Below are 20,151 nucleotides of genomic sequence, written 5' to 3' on the forward strand. Positions count from 1 at the left end.
TGGCAACTCATGGTGTGAACATTTCCTCATCAATTCCTTGTACCTCTCCTAAGCCTCATACAATGACTTGGATTCATCTTGTAGAAATGATGTGATATCATTTCTCAGTTTTGCTGATTTTACTGGAGGGAAGAACTTAGTCAGGAACTTCTATGCTAGATCATACCATGTTGTGATAATTCCCGATGGTAGTGCTATTAACCACCCTTTTGCTTTATCCCCGAATGAGAATGGGAATAACCTCAACCTAATGGCGTCATCTGACACTCCGTTCGACTTGAAGGTGTCCTAAACTTCCAAGAAGATCGCAATATGCTGATTCGAATCTTGCTTCAAGTCACCATTAAACCTTACCGACTACTGGATCATCTGGATGATTGCCGGCTTTATCACAAATGTGTTGGCTTGGACCGCTGGTCTCGTAATGCTCGATCCACTGCCATTAACCGTGGGAACTGAGAATTCCCTTAGTGTCCTGTTTTCTGGTTCTGCCATTTCAACAGCTATTTCTTCCGATTCAACCACTGTATCCCCTCTTTCTCTTCTCTCTCTGTTAAGTCGTCTGGTGTTTCTCTCAATCTCAGGATCAACAGGAACCACTGGCTGACGCCTTGCTCTTCGCGTAAACTACACAGAAAAAACAAAGGGAAGTGAGATCTCAAACCAACTGAAATAAAAACAAAAGTTAAACAGAAAATGATGAAAACAAAAATTAAAACTCCAATCTAGCTAACTATAGAAAAACTCAATGTTAACTTAAAACTCAATCCCTGGCAACAACGCCAAAAACTTGATGCGTGTTTCCTACAACATGCAAATGTAACAAGTATACTAGTCGCTCAAGTAATAGAGTGATGAGTGAGTATCGTTCCCACGAGGATTGTTCGCTAAGCACTAAGTTTCCTACTGTTCTCAAGTTAGAGCAATCGAATTCTTTTGGATTAATGGGAGCAATTTAAACTAAGACTAAAACAAAAATTGCTAAACTAAACTTTAACTATGAACGCAAGATGTAAAACACGGATCATATCAATCCAAACAAACGGGTAGGGTTTTGACTTCATTCGGACTCCATGGGTTAAACCTAAAGAATTAAACTAAATTCATATTCACATGCATTGATTATAAATCGAACTCTCTAAAGTGTCAAACATACCTTCTCATGCTATATTTTCCTACTCTTCCCTATTAACCTTCCGCACCCAACAAATTGAAAGTTAATAAATCTAAGTTCATTAAGCACAAGAATCCTAGATTGATTTCATTGGTTCTTGAATCTATCTCTAGCATCTAATACTACAATGGTGATTACCCAAGAAGCCTAACATGATTCATTTCTCAATTTCATCATGTTCATCACATATAAACAGTAAATTCAGAGTATTCACACAATCAAGCAAGTTCATATGAAAATACAATCATTCAATCAATTAACCCATGCAGTTCTGAACTACAATCAAAACCCTAAGCCAAAATGGGTTAGTTCATGTCTAAATCAATAATGCAATTAAAAGAAACGAAAAATTCCAAGTTCAACATCATGGAAACAAGAGAAAAGGAAAAGAATCTCCCCAAATTGACGAATCCACTGGTTTCACCTCGAATCTTCACACCTTTTTAATCAAGAATCACTCAAATTCAATCTAAGAAAATGTAAAAATTGCTGTCTATCCAAAAACGAACTCCCTTAACAAAAAGACTAACTTTTTCTTTTATACCTCGCCCCAAATCCTCAAAAAACGCTGAAAAATAAAACTGTGCGTTTTGAAATTCGCAGACGTCATCGCAGCAAAGAAGAATTCTCGCCACAGCGACGAAGTAAATGCAGATTTCGTGCGTAACTTTCTTCATTGCGGTGAAGCTCCATGTGGAATTCTGAAATTCCAGAATTGCCCTCCGCTTGCATTTTTGCTTGAATCTTTGATCTTCGATGCTTTCCTATGGAAACAAGCCTCCTAGTGCTCCATTCTGCTTTAGAACTCTTCCAAAATCTGAGATCCGCTTACTTCTGATCCATAAACTCCAAATCGCTTATTATTTGCTCAAAATGTCCATTTTTGCCTGAAATACAAAATGTAAAAAATTAAGTAACAATTCAGGTCAAAATGAACTAAGAAGTATCTGAAATCCGACCAAAAAATCTAATAAAAACAGTATAATCCACGGATTATCACCTCTCCACAAGCTCACCTGTCAATCTGCCAATGACATCCACAAGTGCCTATCCCGGGCCGCTTCTATTCCTCTTATTTCTCAGTCTTCCATGACTAGATGTGTTTGGCCATTTTTCCCCTGTCGTCTGATCTGGATCAGGTTCAAAGTCAGTATCATCAATGTCAATTGCGCCCTCATTGGAAGAAGTGAAGTTCTCCACCTATTGAGATGTAGATGTGTATGCATATCTCCCAGTGGCAGTTTGCTTCTCAAATATGACTTCATAAAGTTCATTGTGAGGAAGTCCCTTGTGGTAGAATTGTTGTGCCAGTGGGTTTTGTTGGTAAGTTAATAGAATAGTATATTAATATTTGGCAGTCCGAAAAAAAAATTGCGTACAATTATGGTGTCGTTGATTAATATTAGTTAAAAAGATGAAAATTTACCTTGACATATTCTTGCCAAACCTGTACGGGACACGTTGGACTCTGCGACTCATGATCCCACCCGAAGCCTTTGTGTTGCAGCAATTTTCGTCATGCTTGATATACTTTTTGCAGGCGAAAGTACTTAGAGATTAGTTGTGTCACATTGAGTCTCCTCCCAACCAATGATGATAAGTCATCCAACATTTCCTGGTAATCTGCTGTTTTTATTGAAGTACCGAGTGAAGTTTTCGCCCGCTCAGACAATAGGATTAGAAATTTGTGGGTCATCTCAGCGAACCAGTTCACAGTATCACTCATATAAGGACAGTATGGTGAGAACGAAAACCAAGATTGGGACACCAAACCAATCACCAAACACATTACAAACACACATACGCACATTTAAACGTAATAAAGTAAACACAAATAAACCATTACCTCGTTCAATCCGACACTACTTGAAGTCGTCAATGCAGGGAAAGATACAGGCAATGTTAACCAACAGGGTGTATGACAAACTCTAAGTCTGGAAAAACATTGAAACTTTCGCCTCTGCTACAAGTAGTAATCAATCCTGCGACGTCGGGACAAATTATATTGACATAGGTGCATATGATCATAATTTGTTCTTACAATCAAATAACGATGCCGAATCTGCAAAACAAATATATCAGTTAGAGAAATCCCAAAAAATATTTCCAATAATCGAACAATTTTTTTACTCCCAAAATTCATCCATTACCGATATGTTCTTTTTAAAATTTGTCCATTTCACGATTTACATATTTCCCTGTAAAGATTGAAATGTTAAATATAATACCAACTGTCAAATAAATAACTTTTTTTTTTAACTTTATATATTTACATGTATATTGATGCAAATTGTCAAAGAAAATGGCATTACATTTGCGTGGGGTGATGGGTGGTTCGTATTAGATCGTAGGAGTGGGTGAGTGTTGTGGTGACGATAGTGGTGGTTCGTGGCAGATCGGCGACGATGGTCTTTGGTTGGTGGTAGATCGACAAAGTTTGTGGTTCCTCGTGGCAGATCGTTGTTACACTGTGGTGGTTCTTCGTGTCAGATCGTTGTTACATGATAGTGGTTCTTCGTGGCAGATCAGCGACGATGGTCTTCACTTCATGGCAGATCAGCGGCGACAGTCTTCACTTCGTGGCAAATCGGTGACGATAGGGATTCTTCGTGGCAGATCCTGAACGATGGTGCTTCTTCGTGGCAGATCGGCAACGATCTTGGTTTTTCGTGGCAGATCGACGACGATCGTGGTTCTTCGTTGCAGATCGACGACGATGCTCTTCGGTTCATGGCAGATCGGCGACAATGGGTATTCTTCGTGGCGGATCTTGGACAATGGGTGTGGTTCGTTGTAGAAAAGACGATGATGGTGGTGGTTGTTCGTGGCAGATCCTGATCGATGGTGGTAGTTCTAAGGTGGCAGACAATGAATGATGGATGATGGTTTTGTGATGATGGTGGCAGTGGAAGATGGTTTGTGATGGTGGGTTTGTTTTGTGATGATGGCGGCAGATGGTGATGGGTGGTGGCAGTGGGTTTGTTTTACGATGACGGTGGAAGATGGTGATGGGTGGTGGCGGTGCGTTTTTGTTGTGATGGTGGTGGAAGATCGATTGGGTGGTGCTATGGGGTTGTTTTTTGGAAGGTCGTTTGGACAATGTGCAATGGGTTTGTTTTGTATTTGTAGGTGGAAGATTGTTTGGAGAACAAATTTGTTGGAAGGGTAGGAAGATGGCTTGTGACAGTGGTGAAGCAGTGAACCAATGCAAAGAGAAAGTCAAATAAAAGAAGATAGCACTGCAAACTCTGTCTTCAACGATAAAAAAATTGTCAGAATCCAATTTTCAGGATTCTATTATCTAAATAATAAACCAAACATTACTCTGAAAATTGGGTTTAGGGTAGGGTAGGAAATAACAAACCAAACGGACCCTTAACTATTCTTTAGAAATATGTTAGTTGACACAATTATCTTGTGCGAAAGATTAAAAAATACTTGAGAATTCAGTGAAATTGACTCTTAGAGATTTTGTATTGACAAATATTACTTAAGTGGATTAAATAAGTTATTTTTACATTCACGAGTAAGTACCCTGCTTTAATTTATTTACTATTTAACTTTTTTGGGAATACTAATAACAGTATTCCCAAAAGCGAAACAAACGAAGCCTTAAAGTTTTAAAATATTAAAAACGTTTTCTTATTATTTCAGAAATTTTTTCTTTTTTCTTCTTTTTTATTTAAATTCTTATTGATAATTTGATGCTAGAAAAATATTTAATATTTATTTAACTAAACAATCCATAACTTTATCATAAAAAATTATTTTGGCAAGTTCTATTTTGTAAACTCTACGGACTACTAGGTATGTATGTGTATGCTTCTAAAATTTTATAAATTATATTCTTACTTAGCAAATATATGAAACTATGAGTTAATGAGTAAGAGATTTCGTTGGAGTGAATCAAGGAATAATGATATGCGGGAGTAAATCAAGGATTAATTGATATTATGTTTAGTATCAATATAATATATTGGTTACCTTTTTTTGTATGATTATTATTATGACAAATATTGTACTTCCTTTTTATTCTTTTACATTTTAGTATAAATTGACAATGAACACTAGACATGGGCAGGGACCTCAACCGGGTTCGGGTCTAGGTCCGATCTAGGGACTGGTTCCTCCTCCATGGCCTAGTTCGGGTTTGAGACCAGGCCTCCTAGGACCAGTCCTTGTGAGGACCGGTCCTAGGGCCAATTTTTTGGGACCGCTCCTAAATGCCCTGGTCTAATGTACACTTGTACAAAATACAATATTAAATAGAAAACCATTCTTCTCCATTCTTTCTCTCCGTCAGACAATTTCTACTTAGTCTTCTCTTACTTCTCTTGCCTTATTCTGACAGCTTACTCCTCTCTTGCTTTTCTATCTTACTCTGACAGATTTCAATTTAAGAAAATTTAGAACCGGTTTGTTATTACTAAAATTATCACTTTAAGTTGAAATTATTAATTTCTATAATTGAAAATTTTCTACCTAAATCTTGTTCCCAAAAACATGAAATTCATAATTAAAATGGAAATTTTAAAAATAAATGCAAGTTGCATATGTAGTCTCCCTTCAACTGCCAACAATAAATACAAAACAAATATTCGCCTTAGACTTTACCTTCTTCTTGTAGAAACACTGGCGGAAAAGAAACTCTGGCGGAAAAGAAACACTAAGAACTCATAATTTATTTTTAAATTTTCAAAATAAAATAATACAAATACAAAATGTATTAGTATTAGTATTATATGACAAAGTAAAGAAAAAAGGGACTTGTCGGCTTGATAAATGAGAGAAAACTGTCTTTGTGTTGATAAAGAATTTGAAATTTAAGAAAAAATTTGGCTTAATAGGTGAGAGAAAATTGTCTTTGTGCTGATGAAGAATTTGAAATTTAAGAAAAAATTTGGAACCTAGGTTGTTGAATCAATTATAGGCAATAAAGAAATAACAAGTATGAGAAGTAAAGAAAAAGAGGTTTGATTTTGAATGACAAAAAGAAAAATAAGTTTAACTTATTTGATTAATTGAATTTTTTTGTAATTTACTTTTCATTTAGGGGTAAATTTGTAAAAACAGTTAAAACTTAAGGAGGGTCCCCCTTCTTCCGTACCTGGTTCTGGGCATGGAAGGGAACTTGCTAGGCGCGGCGAGGAAGAAGGGTGTTAAGGTCATTCACCTTCTATCCGCTAAAACTAAAGAAAAAGGACAAAGTACAGGGTGTTCTTAGTCATTATCCCATAAAAATATAGTAAGCTCACTTTGAATTTAAGGAAAAAAAAAAAAAAAAAAACATTGGACACGTTCAGTATTACTGTGCGTGATAAAAACTAATTAATGACTGTACAGTTCCCACTTGAAAAAAAAAAAAAAAAAAAACATTGGACACGTTCAGTATTACTGTGCGTGATAAAAACTAATTAATGACTGTACAGTTCCCACTTGACACTTCCTACATAGAAAAGTGCTAGCTAGCTAGAAACTAATTGAAGAAGAATGGTCCAATCTATTCATTAACTATACAGATGTAAAAATCTACCTGTATGAAAGGAAGGATTGATCCCGTGAGGTTGAGATCACTAGTGATCTGCTGTACCTATACACGTAAGAGAAACAAACGTGAAGCGACAGAAAACCCGGCTGAAAGAGGCTAATTTAGTGAGGATTAGGGAGTAGAGAGGTTACCAGAAGTCTAGTCGGGGACTATGACTACGGCTATGATGTGAAGTTCTCAAGCTAGAACTCTGGGGTCTGAAGGTGTAGTGTAATCTGCCTTGTGAGAGGGATGACCTCTGTTTAAATAGTGACTGTCTGGTCTCCTAATCCTAGTGGAATTGGGAGTTCTCGTAGTAATCTGTTTCCTCCAAGGATATATCCTTTGATCCGCTTATCCTGGCGTGCAAGGGAGTCCAAATATGACTCTGACATGGACCTTGGAGGAGTTGGGGTTGTAGTGGACTACTTTGCCAATGTTCGAATAGGAATGTGATATGTAGGTGACCATGGGCTCTGAATTCCTTCATAGATCTAGGAAGTGAACTAGGACTAGGAGGCTTGTGCCCAGACGGTTTGGGCCGACTGTACCTCGTATCAAATGGGCCTAATCGGTGAGTTTTGGATTAGGCCGCATCAAGATTGGGCCTGTTCTTTTCCTCATTGTTAGACCCGTTTTCCCATTTGGGCCGAGGACGATTTTTGGCCCTAACAAACTCCAAGAACATATCTCAACGCCTAAAAACCTCACCTTGTTCTTAAACCATTCTATCTTTCTTTCAGATAGAATCATTCCATTATCAAATAACCTTTTGATCACCAATCTAAGATGATTTACATGTTCTTCTTTGGTTTTACTAAAAACTAGAATATCATCAATATAGACTACTCAAAAGTTAGACAAGTCTCCAAAAACATTATCCATCTTCCTCAGGCATACGAAGAGTAACCTCAACCTCATTATCAAGTTCCTAGATTTGAATTCCCCGATTTGGGTTTAATTCCACCACGCTGGGCTGTGTCAAATATTCTAAAACTCATCGTTTTGGCCACATAAGAGCCTTAGCATTGACTACTGTAGGTTGAATTAGAATTACAGAATCCTGTCCTAGGCCATGAATTGGTTTTCATGCTAACCTGGCTTTGGGAGATGCCTATGGGACTGTTAAACTAGGATGTATGGTTAGTCTCAAGGATCCAAATCTCAAACGAATTATGGTTTTTTGAAGTCATACTTCAGGACTTGAAGATTTAATGGCTTCTAGTGACGGAATAGCAATCCATTATAGGTTGATTTATCGTTTGATAAATTCTATTAATCCTATGCGAATGAACTCCAGTGCAGATATTGAAGTTCATGGCCCGGGCAAGATTCTGTAATTCTAATTCGACCAGACAAAATACAATTATTACAAAAGACAAAATATAATTATTATAAAAGTCAACATCCAATGCCTTCTTTTAATCTGGATCGTTGAATTCTGTCGGGAAAATCCTTGATGTCCACGCGTTATCTTCCGCTTATTTGATACACGTCAGTGTCTTACGTGTTGGATATTTTCAGTTGTCCAAATCTCCAACCTCTAGATTTTTATCAATCTTTGAAGTTATCCACTTCTATGAGATCAATAAAATCTTTCAGAGTCTCATCTTCTAGCTGGGCTTCCTAGTTGTGGGCTAAGACCACCCTCAAAAGATCAATAGTACCTTCCATTAAAGCATGCTTTGATAGATGGGCTAAATCAAACCCTTCTAATAACGTTCTTAACTGGGCTTGGTTATGCTCGAAGAGTTTATCCTGGATTGTTGCATATCTGTCTAGTAACACTATCACTATCCCATTATGGATATGGACAGTAGCATTTGCTTTAACAAGTTCCTCCAGTTTGAATTTAATCAGTAGCAATTTTGCAATATGCAGCCTGGTCCAATCTTCCTCTTCTTTTCTTTGAATTTCCTCTAGTGCATAAGATCTCATTTTTACCTTATTATCTAACACAATTCGGTACCATGGTTCTCCTACAAGAAGTTCTCATATTTGTACAGGTTGTACATTATAGCTTTCTTGCAATGAGGAAGTAATCATGCAAGTAAAAATGCCGACCTTTTGATTCAATACACAGAATGTTTGTTTAACTGCGTCTGGCATATTCGGGTCCACCACCGCTTCCAATACATCAATTTTCATTATATCGATCCATCCTCTATCCAAAAGGTTTTTGCAATAACCTTTTCTAAAGATTTTCCATGGAACGTACAATTCCATAGCACCATTAGGATAAATTGCTAATCCTTGGACCAAATCCATCAAGTCAGCTTTTCCTAATTTCACAATTAGATCATTCAAATTTTCGAGTTTGAGATTTACCATGTCAAACAAATGACATTTTCTCATTACCTCGAGTTTTTGAATTCCTGCTTCATAAAGTAAGGCAGTTCCTCTAAACTCCTTATCTTCATAAAACAGTTTATCAGCTTCCAGTCAAGCAAACCTTCTTGCTAATTTTTCTAAACACCTCTGCAGTTGTACTTCCCCTTGTCCTATCGCCATTGAGATTCTAATTTGGGTTTCCGAATTCTCCTAGAGTGTTTGACTAGTTGAAGTTAACCTTAAGCCTTCTAGAAAGCTAAACCTCTCACAAATATTCACGTCAATTAACCGCTTTTTTAGTGGAGTGTGTTGAGTAGGAGTAGAGATCGCCTGCTTATCCGCAGCTTTCTCCTTTTTAGCATTAACCCTTGGATCTGAAGTTATCTTCAAGGGACAATTCCTCCTCAAGTGTCCTTGTTGTTTACACTTGGAGCATGAGAAGTGATTTCCAGTTTCCTTTTTGTCCGTCATTATCCTGTAATTCTTCAGAGAAGTGTCTGGACAAAAAGTCAACAACAAAGTTAGATTTACTGGATGCGCTTATTATAGAAAGCGATGCGTCTCACTTGTACTGCGGAGGTGTGCTTAAGGCTAATGGTACTGATAATATTGAACGGATTGTTCGATATGCATCAGGAAAACTCTATCCATCTTCCTCTGGAATATTGATGGTGCCTGCTTAAGCCGAAAAGGCAGAACCATCCATTCAAACAATCCTTTCGGACAGGTGAAAGCAGTCAAATGAATGCTTGACTCTTTTATTTTGATCTGCCAGAATCCTGACTTTAGATCGAATTTTGAGAAGATTTTTCCAAATCTAGCTTTATTCAAACAAGCTGATTTGTTTGGTATCTTATAGGCATCATCAACAGTTTTATCATTTAATTGCCTATAATCGATAACCATCCGCGCCTTTCCTCTTTCCTGCTCAACTCTATTCATGACCATGAATGCTGGCGAAGAGTATGGGATTTTACTAGCGTGTATTAATTGCATTTCCAGCAATTCCGGTATTTGCTCGCTAAATTCCTCCTCTGCATCAGGAGTATAAGGATAGGATTTGGTAGTTATCGTATCATCATCCTTCCTTAATTTAAGCGAAGCATATATACCGTTCCTTTCCCATAACTTTAACGGTTGATCATCAAAGCATAGAGAAAGTTCCTCTTTAAAGGATTTTACAAGTTCCTTAATCCTTAAAGAGTTCTTTCGGCTTTTATTTTCAACCTTTAAGATTATCTCTCGAAGGAAATTACTTCTTAAAAAGAGGTTACTCCTAAGAAAGAAAAACTAAAAACTCAGAAAAAAGCAATGGTTTGTTGGTCTTATAAACAAGAAGGACATGAACATGCTTATTGTCCACTACCATGACATTAGATGTTGACTTTTATAATAATTATATTTTGTCTTTTGTAATAATTGTATTTTGTCTTGTCTTCTACAATAATTATGTTTTGTTTTTTTAATAATTAAAGATGTAATAATTTATCTTTGTATGACATATGGGAGACATGTGGATCCCAATATCATTATCTTTGTTTTGTTTTGTTTCATGGATTCAATTCATCTAAAATCTGGACTTCTTTATATAAAGAGAAGTTTATGTACATTTTTATTCAGAGAAAAATTAATAATATACCCAGTCTAACAAATATTATTACAATTAATAACTAAACAGCCTAGTTAATTAATTGGAGAGAAAAACACATAGATACAGTTTTAAAGATTAATTCACACATGGTTATCAATCTTCTTGAATGAACCTTTTCCTCTGGGTAACAAATAAACGCTCTGTGTATTGAATCGAAAGGTCGACACTTTCACTTGCATGATTACTTCCTCATTGCAAGAAAGCTATAATGTTCAACTTGTTCATATATGGGAATTTCTTATAAGAGAACCATGGTACCGAATTATGTTAGATAATGAGGTAAAAATGGGATCTTATGCACTAAAAGAAATTCAAAGAAAAGAAGAGGAAGATTGAACTAGGCTGCATATTGCAAAATTGTTACTGGTTAAATCCAAACCGGAGGAGCTTGTTAAAGCAAATGCTACTGTTCATATCCATAATGGGATAGTGGTAGTGTTATCAGACAGGTATGCGATAATCCAAGATAAGCTCTTCGTGCATAACCAAGCCCAGTTAAGAACGCTATTAGAAGGGTTTGATTTAGCTCATCTATCAAAGCAGGCTTTAATGGAGGTACTATTGATCTTCTGAGGGTGGTCTTAGCCCACGACCAGGAAGCCCAGCAAGAAGATAAGACTCTGAAAGATTTTATTGATCTCATAGAAGTGGATAACTTCAAAGATTGATAAAATCTAGAGGATGGAGATTTGGACAATCGAAAATGTCTAACACATAAGACGCTGACGTGTTTCAAACAAGCGGAAGATAACGCATGGACATCCAAGATTTTGTCGACATAATTCAACGATCCAGATTAAAAGAAGACATTGGATGTTGACTTTTATAATAATTATATTTTATCTTTTTTAATAATTGTATTTTGTCTTGTCTTCTGTAATAATTATGTTTTGTTTTTTGTAATAATTAAAGTTGTAATAATTTATCTTTGTATGACATGTGGGAAACATGTGGATCCAATGTCATTATCTTTGTTTTGATTTGTTTTGTCTTGCTTTACATATTCAATTCATTTGAAATCCGAACTTCTCTATATAAAGAGAAGCTTATGTACATTTTTATTCAGAGAAAAATTAATAATATTTTCAGTTTATGAAAAATTAATTTTCTTAATCTCTTGTTTTACTTTTGAATTACAAACTCGAGGCAAAGAAAAATGTTCATTCAAGAAGATTGATACCCAAGTATGAATTAATCTTTAAAACTGAATCTATGTGTTTTTCTCTCCGATTAATTAACTAGGTTATTTAATTATTAATTGTAATAATATTTGTTAGATTGGGTAGAACAAATATTATATGGGTGTAAATGGTGTAAATGTACGTAGCTTTCCTATATAAGAGTATGTTCGTGTTAGGAAAAACTCACATTTACAGATAATAATTGTGATTAATTGAAAGAAAAATCATTTATTAAATACTAGCATCTTACATTAATGATCATAAAAAGCTTACTCCAGCATCTTAAATACTAGCATTTATTAAACTCGAAATGATCATTTATTAAATACTAGCATCTTACATTAATGAAACCGCTAACTTACAGTTGATAAGATTACTCCAGTATCAGCCCTAGGATTTTGATCCAACGGTTCGCCAGGGCCCTTAGACCTTGATCAAGGGTTGAAATTGGGGGATAACCTTATTAGTAATAGCTCACGTAAGAGCCAAAACAGCAGTCTGGATGGTAATTGATAACCATTCTGGAGAGGAGAGAGATGCCACGTCCTACTGTGGAAGTGCTAGAAACATGAAGGAGAACTATTTTTAATTATTTTTAAATTTAAAAACAGCCTCCTCATATTGGGACTGCTGTTCTATGTAAGAGTGTGCTCATAATGAAGAAGAAACTCGAAAGTAGAACATTCGGGATTTGGTCAAAGAAGAAATGTCGTCTTCTCAAGTTACAGCTGTTCCAACTTCACCACCAAAAACTATTCGTCAAACTGCTGATTTCCATCCCATAGTATGGGGAGATCAATTCCCCAAAGATACTTCTGAACTCAAGGTAATTACACGTACACACTCTATATGAGATTAAATTTCTAAATGCACCCACCCTATGCATGCACATCACAATAAACGTATTTAGCTTCTTTTTTTTTTTTTTTTTTTAATTCTATTTTTGCAGACAATTGATCCTACAACTCAAGAAGATTATGAGCAACTGAAACAAGAGGTAAGATGGATGATAATGGATACATCACAAACGCATGCTCAGAAATTACACTTGATTGATGCAATCCAACGGTTAGGTGTGGATTATTACTTTCCAAAAGAGATAGATGATGCTTTGGAGAAAATTTATAGTGACAATATTGAATATAATGATCTCTATACTGTTTCTATCCATTTTCGACTTCTTCGACAGCAAGGAATTAAGATTGTTTGTTGTAAGTAATTCAAATCTTAAGCTATGCTAAAAATTATTATAATTAAAGCGTACTGAACGAATAAATAAAACATATGTCTAATTGAAGGTTACGTTTTGTATTTTTTTTTTTTGCGGGGTTGTAATTAAGCAGATGTATTTGAAAAGTTCAAAGATGATGAAGGGAAATTCAAGGCATCCTTGATTAATGATGTTCCTGGAATGCTAAATCTATACGAGGCAGCACACTTTGCTATTCACGGAGAAGATAGCCTAGATGAAGCCCTTACTTTTACTACGACTCACCTTAAGTCAATGGTGTCTTGTGCAAGCCCTCACCCTGCAAAACAAATAAATCACGCTCTTAATTGTCCTCTCCGGAAAGGCCTACCAAGGCTAGAGGCAAGATTTTTCATTTCTGTTTATTCAAGAGATGATTTACAAAATAAAACTCTGTTAAAGTTTGCCAAGTTAGACTTTAACATGTTACAAGCAATGTACCAGAAGGATCTCAAAGACGTCCTACAGTAAGTTCCTCTTTGTCTAATGGAATTATATTTTAATATTACTAAGGTGTATATTGTTTTGGTTATATAGTTGAAGATGTATTTCAGATGGTGAATAATGTAGACTTCATTTCAAAGCTGTCTTACGCGAGACAAAGAAAGGTGGAGGAATATTTTTGGGCACTGGGAATTATTTTTGAGCCACAATATGCATTTGGTATTAGGAGTATGGCCAAATTAATATGTCTGTGTTATGTATCAGCACCTGTGTGCTCTGCTCACGGTGCAGAACCAACCCACTCTCAATTCACGGTATTGAGAAGACCAAACAACTGTTTGCAAAACTCTTCCCTCCCTTTCCAAAACAACTCATGGTTACATATAGGCAACCACGTATAACCTCGGAAACATGCATGTCCCATAATAATGAAAAACATTAATCACAAAAGACAAACAACCAAGCAAATAAAAGTAGCAGACAAAAGTCTGATAATAGCCTGATAATAGCCAGTAAAACAATAAATGATAATAAGATCAAATCCCATGAATCAAGCAACGTAATCGGCCAACTTAATATTCGGTTTACTGGTTCTTGTGCTTCTTCTACATGATATCGTGACCTCTTCTATATTCGTATCATTCGCCTCCACTGTGAGAATAACCTTGTCCTCAATGTTGAAGTTTGGAAACTGCTCTTTAATAGTAGAAATGGGTTCCCACGTAGCATCCTCTTCAGGTAATGTAGTCCAACGAATTAACACCTCCCTTACTCTGCCACTCGCACTTTGAACCCATCGTTCACCGAAAACAGAAGCTGGTTGTAACAATGGTAAACCATCATCAGCATATGGAGGTAAAGTTGGTTGCAAAACCCCATGGTCCCCTAGTCGACGCTTCAAGAGAGCAACGTGAAAGACAGGATGGATTTTGGCCTCAGCAGGTAATTGAAGTCGATAAGCAACATTACCAACACGTTCAATAATTTGATAAGGACCGAAAAACTTGCTGGCCAACTTTTGATACGGACGTTTAAGAACAGAGTGTTGGCGATACGGCTGTAATTTTAAATAAATCCAATCTCCCACTGAAAAGACTTCTTCACGTCGCCCTTTATCAACCTGTTGCTTCATCCGATTGCGAGTAATGTCCAAGTTAACTTTGAGTTGGCGAAGAATGCCATCTCTAGAAAGTAAAGTGTTGTCAACCTCAGCTACGGCAGTAGAACCTGGAACATATGAATTCAAAATGGGTGGCGGATGACCATATAACGCTTCAAAGGGTGTCATGTGAATGGAGCTATGGAAAGAAGTATTATATGAAAATTCAGCCCAAGCGAGGTAAGCTTCCCAACGTTTCAGCATTGCATGAACGAAGCAACGGAGATATTGTTCTAAACATCGATTGACAACTTCAGTCTGGCCGTCCGTCTCAGGGTGATAAGCCGAACTGGTGCACAATGTTGTACCTTGCAATCGGAAAAGTTCTTGCCAAAAGTGACTCATGAAAATTCGATCACGATCGCAAACGACGGATGTAGGAATGTCGTGAAGCTTGATGATATTTCTAACAAAAGCATCGGCTACATCCCTAGCGCTGTAAGGATGGGCAAGAGCAATGAAATGGGCATACTTTGTGAGGTGATCAACAACTACAAAAATAGCATCTTTGCCGGCTGACTTAGGGAGACCAACGATAAAATCCATAGACACGTTAGTCCATACACCCGAAGGAAGACTCAATGGCTCAAGTAGGCCAGCAGGGAAGCAGGTATCATATTTGTTGCGCTGACAAGAATCGCACTATTGGACATGTACTCTGACATCTCGTTTCATACCCCTCCAATTAAAAATAAGAGACAAACGTTTATAGGTACGAAGAAGGCCAGCATGCCCACCTACTGGGCTGTCATGAAACTCATGTAAAAGAGATTGCTTAAGAGCTGGAGAATCAGGCACCATAATTCGCCCTGCACGCATGATACAACCATCCTTCAATAAGTGGCCCTCCACAGATAATGGATCATCTTTAAGTTGCCGTATAATAGGACCCAAAACTGAATCACCTTGGGTAACAGCCCTTAATTCACGCCAAACTTACCAAATAGGACCAGAGATGGCATGTAGTTCAGGATCCCACCCATTACGAGATAGTGCATCCACCACATTATTTTCTCTCCCCGGTTTATAAATAATCTCGTAATCAAATCCCAAAAGTTTAGCAATCCATTTTTTTTGCTCAGGAGTAGTAATACGCTGCTCAAGCAAATAACGCAAACTTCGTTGATCAGTGCAAATTTTAAACTTTCTTCCTAACAAATATGGCCTCCACAACTTAATTGCCTCCAAAATAGCCAACATCTCTTTTTCATACGTAGACCATGCTAATTTTGCAGGACCTATTGCCTTGCTAAGGAAAGCAATCGGTTTGCCATTATGAGAAAGTAACGCACCCACACCCAATCCAGAAGCATCTGTTTCAATTATAAAGTCTTCCAAAAAATTAGGAAGTGCCAAAACTAGCGTAGAAGTCATAGCATTTTTTAAATTATTAAAAGCATCTTCGGCTTCATCATTCCATGTGAACTGCCCCTTCTTTAACAACTGAGTTAATGGCCGAGCAATAAGACCATAATGTCGCACAAACTTACGATAATATCCGGTAAGGCCAAGAAAGCCCCGCAATGCAGTCACTGTCTTGGGTCGTGCCCAATGAATCATAGCTTCAATTTTTCGGTGATCGACTTTCACACCCTTCGTGGTAATAATATGACTGAGATACCCGACTTCAGTTTGGCCAAAAATACACTTCAATGGCTTTATATACAAAGAGTGTGCAACCAATATATCCAATGTAATCCGAAGATGTGCGAGATGATCCACCCAAGATTTACTATAAATTAAGATATCATAAAAAATAAAAAAAAATAAAAAACTAAGATAAAGTGACGTAAGTGCACCTTAAATATGGAATTCATTACGGCTTGAAATGTCGAAGGCGTATTGCACAATCCGAAAGGCATTACCAAATATTCGAAATGGCCATGATGAGTCCGGAATGCCGTTTTGTGAACATCGTTAGGATGAACACGAATTTGGTGATAACCCACTCGTAAATCAAGTTTGGAGAAATAAGCCGCACCAAACAACTCATTCAACATATCCTCAATGGCTAGGATTGGAAAACGATCTTTGATAGTCACCTCATTCAGAGCTCGATAATCTGTACAAAACCGCCACGTACCATCTTTTTTTTTTTTACAAGCAAAACTGGCGAAGAAAAAAGACTCGTACTTGGTCGAATCAACCCTGTTGCTAACATTTCCTCAACTTGACGTTCGATCTCATTTTTTTGGAAATGGGCGTAACGATAAGAAGCCACATTCACAGGAGTAGACTCATCCTTTAACAAAATTCGATGATCACATTCACGCACTAGAGGCAATGTTTTTGGGGTCTTCAAAACTTGGGAATATTTTGTTAGTAGATGCTTGATTACATTGGCAACCACTGGCATACTAGATTGTTGAAATTCGTCTTCACCCTCAATAGCCATTAGACAGAACATCTCAGCACCCTGTTTCCATTCCTGCAATAACAAATTAGCATCAACCACCCTCGAAGGCCCAACTAATTCGGCCTTAATGAGATATTTTTGATTGTCCACTGTAAATTGCATAGACCGCTGTGCATAATTGTGTCCCACATATCCCAACCTTTCAAGCCACTGATAACCCAAAACGAGATCCAAGCCCGGATAGGAAGTCCGAATAATGTAGTTTCAAAGTCAAATCCTTGGATTGAAATTGGGACATTATCATATCTTGCATGGCACTCTAATTTATCACTGCTAGCAATTCGAACACAAAATGGAGTAATAGGAGTAACCACCAGATTTAATCGGCTGACCACCGATTGGTTGATAAAATTATGGCTTGAGCCACTATCTATTAACGCATTAAGTTCTTGGTGATGAATCACAGCTCAAACCCGCATGGTACGATTGCCCAAACTCCCTGATATAGCATGCAAAGAAATAAGGGGATCGGTTGGAGAGTCTGTAGCCACCACTTCTTTTTCACCTTCAGCTTCCGATGCCAACGGAATTTCTGCCTCAATTAAATATGTCTAAGCTTGACACCTATGGCCAGGGGTAAATTTTTCATCACAGTTAAAACAAAGATTCTTCTCACGCTTCTCTTTCATCTCCGCAAATGTTAAACGCTTCACTGCCGAAGTTGGTAAAGGTTTTACACTAACTAGCATAGGATTGGACGTAGTTGGAATTGTAGGACTCAGAATACGATTAGTATTACGAAAATTTCCAACAACCTTTTTCGTTTTCTGTATCTCATCTTGATGTTTAGCCAAGTCTATAGCCCTTTATAAACTCTTTGGTCGAAACATTCACACCTCAACTGCTATTTCTGCCTTTAGTCCACCCATAAAAGCACCAAGAAGGGCTTTCTTTGGCCACCCCGTCACTCGGTTAGCCAACTTCTCAAACTCCTGCAAATACGCCTGGAAAGAACCTGTTTGTGAAATCTTACTGAGTGCTTCATCATAATCTTCAAAATCCGTTGGCCCAAAACGACGGAGAATTCTTTCCTCAAATTGACGCCATGAAATGGTCTTCCCATAGTAGGAACGATTGTACCATTACCACCATTGATTTGCCTTACCTTCTAAATGAAAAGAAGCTAACACCACCTTTTTCTTACCCTGAATCTCTTGAGTAGAAAAATACTGCTTCGCACGATCAAGCCAAACAGTGGGGTCTTCTCCTGCAAATCATGGAAAATCAAATTTCACCCGAGAATGCATTCGTAGGGTCTAGTTCTTCTCTTTCTCCTTGGTGTTACCTTCCTCTGAACCTGTATCAGATGCTTGAGAGGAAAAAGACATTTCACTCTCACCCCCAACAAAATCATCTTGCTCGGAATCCTCAAAGTTTGAAGAAGACGATCGTGACCTTTTGGAAGACTTACGATGAAGCCCCTTACGACGACAATTGTTGCGACTCAACGAACGGGTGTTGGATTTATTCAACTCCCAGAGAATGGACTGATTCGTTACACTCATCTCTTACATAGTGAGACGTAAGTCAGAAATCGCTTCTTCAAGTTGCTCCAAACAAACCCTGTTGGTCTTTGCTGGATCAGCCATTGACAGTAGAAGAAATGAATCGCAGATGCTCTGATACCAATTGATATGTATCAGCACCTGTGTGCTCTACTCATGGTGCAGAACCACCCCACTCTCAATTCACGGTATTGAGAAGACCAAACAACTATTTGCAAAACTCTTCCCTCCCTTTCCAAAACAACTCATGGTTACATATAGGCAACCACGTACAACCTCGGAAACATGCATGTCCCATAATAATGAAAAACATTAATCACAAAAGACAAACAACCAAGCAAATAAAAGTAACAGACAAAAGTTTGATAATAGCCAGTAAAACAATAAATGATAATGAGATCAAATCTCGTGAATCAAGCAAAGTAATCGGCCAACTTAATATTCGGTTTATTGGTTCTTGTGCTTCTTGTACGTGATGTCGTGACCTCTTTTATATTCGTATCAGTCTATTAACCCTCATAGACGATACATACGATTCCTATGGTACAATGGAAGAACTCACACTCTTTACAGAAGCCGTCAAAAAGTATGTAAAAAGCTTAAAATCAATCCTTTTCAAATTTCATAGTAAATCTAGAAATTGTATTCAATAATTCAATTTTCAGTTTTAGGCTTCATTAATTTTTCATTGAAGATGGTTATTTGATTTTCAGATGGGACTTCGGCGCCACAGATATGCTTCCAGACTACATGAAATTAATTTACAAGACACTGTTAGTTTTTTTCTGTGAAATGGAGGAATATATGGTTAAGAAAGGAAAACCATGCTGCATAAATTCTCCAAAATTTTGGGTAGGTGATATCTACCTTTGCTTTACAGTACTACTTGCACAAATATTTTTTTCTCAGCAGAGTCTTCAAGGTCGTATGGAATATTTAATTATTTATATTAATATGCTTCCTGATTAGATGCAGAGAATTGTTCAAGGCTACTTTTCTGGAGCCAAATGGTTGAATGAAGGGTACATTCCATCATTTGAGGAATATATAAGTCTTGCAGCAGAAACATCTGCAGTCGAATTGATCACATCAGTTGCGTTCTTGGCATGGATGATATTGCAACTAAGGAAGATTTTGATTGGATTTCCACTAATCCTATGATTATCTATAACATATGTTGTGTAGTTTGAGCAAAAGAGAGGACATATTCCCTCAGCTGTTGAATGCTACATGAAGCAGCATGGTGTTTCTGAAGAAGAGGCAGTTGAAGCAATTACGGAACATGTTGCCAACGCATGGACTGATGTGAATGAGGAAATGCTTAAACCAACTACTATATCAATGTCTCTACTGGAGCGAGTTCTTAATTATTCGCGTGTAGCTCATATATTTGTACGTGTCTTCGTCTGCAAAATTGATAACTGCCAAGGATGAGCTGCCAAATTGGTAATCTGATGTTAGAGAATGATAAAAGATGAATCAAACTTTAAAGTATTTTAACAAATGTGAAAAGG

At 37.2% G+C, this 20,151-nt stretch overlaps 1 protein-coding gene and 1 non-coding gene across 2 annotated transcripts; both read left to right on the forward strand.

The window, feature by feature from the left end:
* The first annotated feature begins 4 nt into the window (after positions 1–4).
* LOC116136250 lies at positions 5–111 on the forward strand. Its single transcript, XR_004129013.1, has one exon. It is a non-coding gene; the product is annotated as a small nucleolar RNA R71 (small nucleolar RNA).
* A 12,146-nt stretch (positions 112–12,257) lies between these two features.
* Positions 12,258–20,071, forward strand: LOC116136104 ((E)-beta-farnesene synthase-like). The gene is made up of 8 exons (XM_031421819.1): positions 12,258–12,690; positions 12,814–13,075; positions 13,208–13,572; positions 13,668–13,807; positions 19,143–19,223; positions 19,351–19,489; positions 19,607–19,741; positions 19,823–20,071. The coding sequence occupies exons 1-8, from the start codon at positions 12,571–12,573 to the stop codon at positions 20,069–20,071; spliced, it is 1,491 nt and encodes a 496-aa protein (XP_031277679.1). The 5' UTR covers positions 12,258–12,570.
* The last annotated feature ends 80 nt before the right edge of the window (positions 20,072–20,151 follow it).

This window comes from Pistacia vera, unplaced genomic scaffold (assembly GCF_008641045.1).
Source record: "Pistacia vera cultivar Batoury unplaced genomic scaffold, PisVer_v2 Contig31, whole genome shotgun sequence".
Taxonomy (NCBI): Eukaryota; Viridiplantae; Streptophyta; class Magnoliopsida; order Sapindales; family Anacardiaceae; genus Pistacia; species Pistacia vera.

What these genes read in the sequence shown, in the direction of transcription:
- LOC116136104 (XM_031421819.1), top strand. Translation starts at nt 12,571, where the DNA reads ATGTCGTCTTCTCAAGTTACAGCTGTTCCAACTTCACCACCAAAAACT. An exon ending in ATGGCCAAATTAATATGTCT is followed by an intron (nt 13,808 to 19,142) that starts GTGTTATGTATC and finishes TATTCGTATCAG; the next exon opens with TCTATTAACCCTCATAGACG. An exon ending in TCACATCAGTTGCGTTCTTG is followed by an intron (nt 19,742 to 19,822) that starts GCATGGATGATA and finishes TATGTTGTGTAG; the next exon opens with TTTGAGCAAAAGAGAGGACA.